This window comes from Leptonychotes weddellii, unplaced genomic scaffold (genome assembly GCF_054177405.1).
Source record: "Leptonychotes weddellii isolate Sample4059 unplaced genomic scaffold, ASM5417740v2 HiC_scaffold_5814, whole genome shotgun sequence".
NCBI classification, from domain to species: domain Eukaryota; kingdom Metazoa; phylum Chordata; class Mammalia; order Carnivora; family Phocidae; genus Leptonychotes; species Leptonychotes weddellii.
In genome coordinates, this window is record NW_028026386.1 from 5,144 (window position 1) to 10,661 (window position 5,518).

Sequence of the window (5,518 nt, forward strand, 5' to 3'; positions counted from 1 at the left end):
GCCAATACTATTTGTATCCTTTTATTTGAAAAATCTACCTCCCATCTGAAATTTAACAATTGAATTCAAATTGTTGAAGTCAAATCTTCTAAAGTTTGCTGTGCTGTGGTTGATGATTTGAAATACTCATCACAGAGCATTCTTGGGGCAATAACATGGGTGAGACATCATAATCCATGGTCTGGTCCTCAGTGTCACAGATGGAAGAATTCTGGTTTGTCACTAATCCAAGAAAAGCTGGCTCTCATGAACAGTCCTTCATCAACAATTTTCCTAATTCCTTTATGTGCCAACATAAAAAAACATATGAGAAATAGGTTGTTTCCCACTTTCCAAAATAAAACATACGTATTTTTCATATGACTGCTAAAAATGATTATTTCAGAGTCCTTAATATTTTCAACCATTCTTCATTCCCAGCAGAGGAACGAGTATCATGAGGAGGGAGAACCAGAGCAGCGTGTCCGAGTTCCTCCTCTTGGGGCTCCCCATCCGGCCAGAGCAGCAGGGCGTGTTCTTTGCCCTGTTTCTGGGCATGTACCTGACCACAGTGCTGGGAACCTGCTCATCATCCTGCTCATCAGGCTGGACTCTCGCCTCCACACCCCCATGTACTTCTTCCTCAGTCACTTGGCCTTCACCGATGTTTCTTTCTCATCTGTCACTGTCCCAAAAATGTTGATGGACATGCATGCTAAGTACACATCCATCCCCTATGCAGGGTGCATTTCACAAATGTATCTTTTTATATTTTTTACTGACCTGGACAGCTTCCTTATTACATCAATGGCATATGACCGCTATGTGGCTATATGTCACCCTCTTCATTATACCGCCATCATGAGGGAAGAGTTATGTGCCTTACTAGTGGCTATATCTTGGATCCTGTCCTGTGCCAGCTCCCTTTCCCACACCCTTCTCCTCACCCAGTTATCCTTCTGTGCTGCTAACACCATCTCTCATTTTTTCTGTGACCTTAGTGCTCTGCTCAAGCTGTCCTGCTCAGACAGCTTTCTCAATGAATTGGTCATGTTCACAGTAGGGATGGTGGTCATTACCCTGCCATTCATATGTATTCTGGTATCTTATGGCTACATTGGGGCCACCATCTTGAAAGTTCCTTCCACCAAGGGGATCGGCAAAGCATTGTCCACATGTGGCTCCCACCTGTCTGTAGTGTCTCTCTATTATGGGTCAATATTTGGGCAGTATCTTTTCCCCAAATTAAGCAATTTCATCAACAAGGACATCGTTGTGGCTCTTATGTACACAGTGGTCACACCCATGTTGAACCCTTTTATCTACAGCCTTAGGAACAGGGACATGAAAGAGGCCCTGGGGAAACTCTTCAGTAGGGCAACATTTTTCTCACAGTGATATGACATTTATTTAAATCAGAACCTCATTTTGGTTGACCTCATGTGTTTGATTTTCCATTTGAATATTTTTTAAAACTTAATGTTTCCACCCTAAGACAAATAGTGACATGTTGGATGTGCTTGGTAAATATTTGTTGTCCAGAATTTCATTCCCTTATTAACAATGCTCTCTTTTATAAATACCTTTTGATCAGCAAATGCTAAGTTAATTTTATTACTTATTTCTGCAACTTGGGGTCATGAATAATACAATGATCTACAGTTTGGTTATCCCTTATTTGCGATTTTTGGAAACCATTATATCTGGGGCCCATAATCTCAAGCTTTAACCCACCCCAGAATCTAAAGAATTAGCTATATTATTTCACTACATTCTCTTATGTATCAGTTTTTTTCAAATCCTCCAATTTTTTTTAAGATTTTATTTACTTATTTGAGAGAGAGAGACAGTGAGAGAGGGAACACAAGCAGTGGGAGAGGGAGAAACAGGCTCTCCACTGAGCAGGGAGCCCGATGAGGGGCTTGATCCCAGGACCCTGGGATCATGACCTGAGCCAAAGGCAGATGCTTAATGACTGAGCCACCCAGGTGCCCCAACAAATCCTCCAATTTTTAATAAAAAGCTCCCAATTGGATTTTTATGTAAGCTTTCCAGTTTTAAAATACTATATGGATCAAACAAAATGTGTATAGTCAGGGTAAGGTCTGCAAAGGTCACCAGTATTTAAACCCCATTGTAATGGGGTAACTCAGTAATGGGCATTAAGGAGGGCACGAGACACAATGAGCACTGGGTGCTATATGCAAACAATGAACCATTGAACATCACATCAAAAACCAATGATGTACTATACCCTGGGTAATTGATTTTAAATAAATAAACAAACAAACAAACCCCACTGTAACATCTCTTGACTTGTATGACCTGCCCAGAAAGACAGAAATTACCATAGACCAGATGGTAGGAGGATGAAGCAGTGGGGGAAGCTAAAGGCCGAGTGTCCCCACTGTACACTTAAGGGAATTAAGGCCCAGGAGAGGGGTGCCTGTCCAGGGAGCAGTGGTCTCTGGGTGTCCCATGCAGAGCACAGGTTCTTCCCACTGTTTCCTGTTTCCCTCAGAATGACACTAATGGTGGTAATTGTTCTATCTCCAAGACCCCAGGGACTTTTTGCTGAATGCCTATATGCTTGCTGGAAAAAAAATGTGCAAGGTAAGGATCAAAGATACTTAAAGCCTTATTTTGGTAAATCTTATGTATCTTAAACAGATTTGCCTTCCATCTTCATAGATCTTTTGAAATCAAAGTATCCAAACTGCTTGTCACTTGAGTAAGAGGAAGTGTATTACTCTCTGCCCATGATATAAAATGTTACAACAGCTCTAAAGATGGAGGGCCTGTAGGAAATCAAGACTCACCAGCCCCCTTTTACCAACACTGTGTGGTTGTTGCTGCTTAGTCCCCATACACAATCATAAATGAGAGCATGCTTCATGCTGGCCTCCTTTGTAAATTAACCAAATTATAGTGCATACTCTCAGAAAGCATCATTGCTTTCCTACAAATGCCACCCCAGGTTCAGCACTGACTATCCATGGACATCCCACCTTCCCAAGTGAAGAATAAAAGCAAAGCTTCTGAGTCCATAGTCTTTCATGGTTCGTCTCCCCCTCCGATTCCCCCCCTTCATTTTTCCCCTCCTGCTATCTTCTTCTTTTTTTTTTTTTTTTTTTACATATAATGTATTATTTGCTTCAGAGGTACAGATCTGTGATTCAACAGTCTTGCACACTTCACAGCGCTCATGGTGATGGGTATTAAAGAGGGCACATTCTGCATGGAGCACTGGGTGTTATACACAAACAAAGAATCATGGAACACTACATCAAAAACTAATGATGTAATGTATGGTCATTAACATAACAATAAAAAATTTTTAAAAAAACATTGTTAAAATGTCTATGCTACCCAGAACAATCTACACCTTCAATGCCATACAGATCAAAACTCCACTGACATTTTTCAAAGTGCTGGAACAAACAATACTAAAATTTGTATGGAATCAGAAAAGACCCCAAATTGCCAAGGATATGTTGAAAAAGAAAAACAAAGCTGGGGGCATCATGTTGCCCGATTTCAAGCTGTATTACAAAGCAGTGATCACCAAGACAGCATGGTACTGGCACAAAAACAGACATATAGACCAATGGAACAGAATAGAGAACCCAGGTATGGACCCTCAACTCTACGGTCAAATAATTTTCAACAAAGCAGGAAAAAATATGCAATGGAAAAAAGACAGTCTCTTCAATAAATGGTGCTGAGAAAATTGGACAGCCACATGCAAAACAACCATTCTCTTACACCATACAGAAAGATAAACTCAAAATGGATGAAAGACTTCAATCACAGGAATCCATCAAAATCCTAGAGGAGAACATAGGCAGTAACCTGTTTGACATCGGCCACAGCAACTTCTTTCAAGATACATCTCCAAAGGCTAGTGAAACAAAAGCAAAAATGAACTTTGGGGACTTCCTCAAGACAAAAAGCTTCTGCACAGCAAAGGAAACAGTCAACAAAACAAAGAGGCAACCCATAGAATGGGAGAAGGTATTTGCAAATGACACTACAGATAAAGGGCTGGTATCCAAGATCTATAAAGAACTTCTCAAATTCAACACCCAAAAAACAAATAATCAAGTCAAAAAATGGGCAGAAGACATGAACAAACACTTCTCTGAAGAAGACATACAAATGGCTAACAGACACATGAAAAAATGGTCATCATCATTAGCCATCAGGGAAATCCAAATCAAAACCACACTGAGATATCACCTTACGCCAGTTAGAATGGCAAAAATTGACAGGCAAGAAACAACAAATGTTGGAGAGGTTGTGGAGAAAGGAGAACCCTTTTACACTGTTGGTGGGAATGCAAGTTGGTACATCCACTTTGGAAAACAGTGTGGAGGTTCCTCAGAAAGTTAAAAATAGAGCTACCCTAGGACCCAGCAATTGTGCTACTGGGTATTCACCCCAAAGATACAGATGTAGTGAAAAGAAGGGCCACATGCACCCCAATGTTCATAGCAACAATGTCCACAATATCCAAACTGTGGAAGGAGCCGAGATGCCCTTCAACAGACAAATGGATAAAGAAGATGTGGTCCATATATACAATGGACTATTACTCAGCCACCAGTAAGGATGAATACCCACCATTTGCATCAACATGGATGGAACCGGAGGGGGTTATGCTAAGTGAAATAAGTCAAGCAGAGAAAGTCAATTATCATATGGTTTCACTTATATGTGGAACATAAGGAATAGCGTGGAGGACATTAGGAGAAGGAAGGGAAAAATGAAGGGGGGGAAATCAGAGCGGGAGATGAACCATGAGAGACTATGGACTACAGGAAACAAACTGAGGGTTTCAGAGGGTAGGGGGGTGGGGGGGATGGATAAGCCTGGTGATGGGTATTAAGGAGGGCATGTATTGCATGGAGCACTGGGTGTTATATGCAAACAATGAATCACAGAACACTAAAAAATTAATTAATTAATTAAAACTTGAAACATAAGAAAAAAGAAACTAATGAGTTTGAATGTAAGTGATGAATCACTAAATTTGACATCTGAAACTAACACAACTACACTGTATGTTAACTAGCTGGAACTCAAATAAAAACTTGGGAAAAAAAGAGAAACTTATGATCTATACTCTAGGAACTACAGAACACTCATGAAAGAAATTGAAGAAGACACAAAAAGATGGAAAAATATTCCATGCTCATGGATCGGAAGAATAAACATTGTTAAAATGTCTATGCTACCCAGAGCAATCTATACCTTCAATGCCATCCCGATCAAAACTCCAATGACATTTTTCAAAGTGCTGGAACAAACAATCCTAAAATTTGTATGGAATCAGAAAAGACCCTGAATCACCAAGGAAATGTTGAAAAAGAAAAACAAAGCTGGGGGCATCATGTTGCCCGATTTCAAGCTATATTACAAAGCTGTGACCACCAAGACAGCATGGTACTGGCACAAAAACAGACATACAGACCAATGGAACAGAATAGAGAACCCAGATATGGACTCTCAACTCTATGGTCAAATAATCTTTGACAAA

General features: G+C 40.3%; 1 protein-coding gene across 1 annotated transcript; it reads left to right on the plus strand.

The window, feature by feature from the left end:
- The first annotated feature begins 436 nt into the window (after positions 1 to 436).
- Positions 437 to 1,384, plus strand: LOC102739306 (olfactory receptor 1J2-like). The gene is given in 2 exon segments (XM_031034719.2): positions 437 to 551; positions 554 to 1,384. Coding segments are annotated over 2 exon segments (939 nt in total). The 3' UTR covers positions 1,378 to 1,384.
- The last annotated feature ends 4,134 nt before the right edge of the window (positions 1,385 to 5,518 follow it).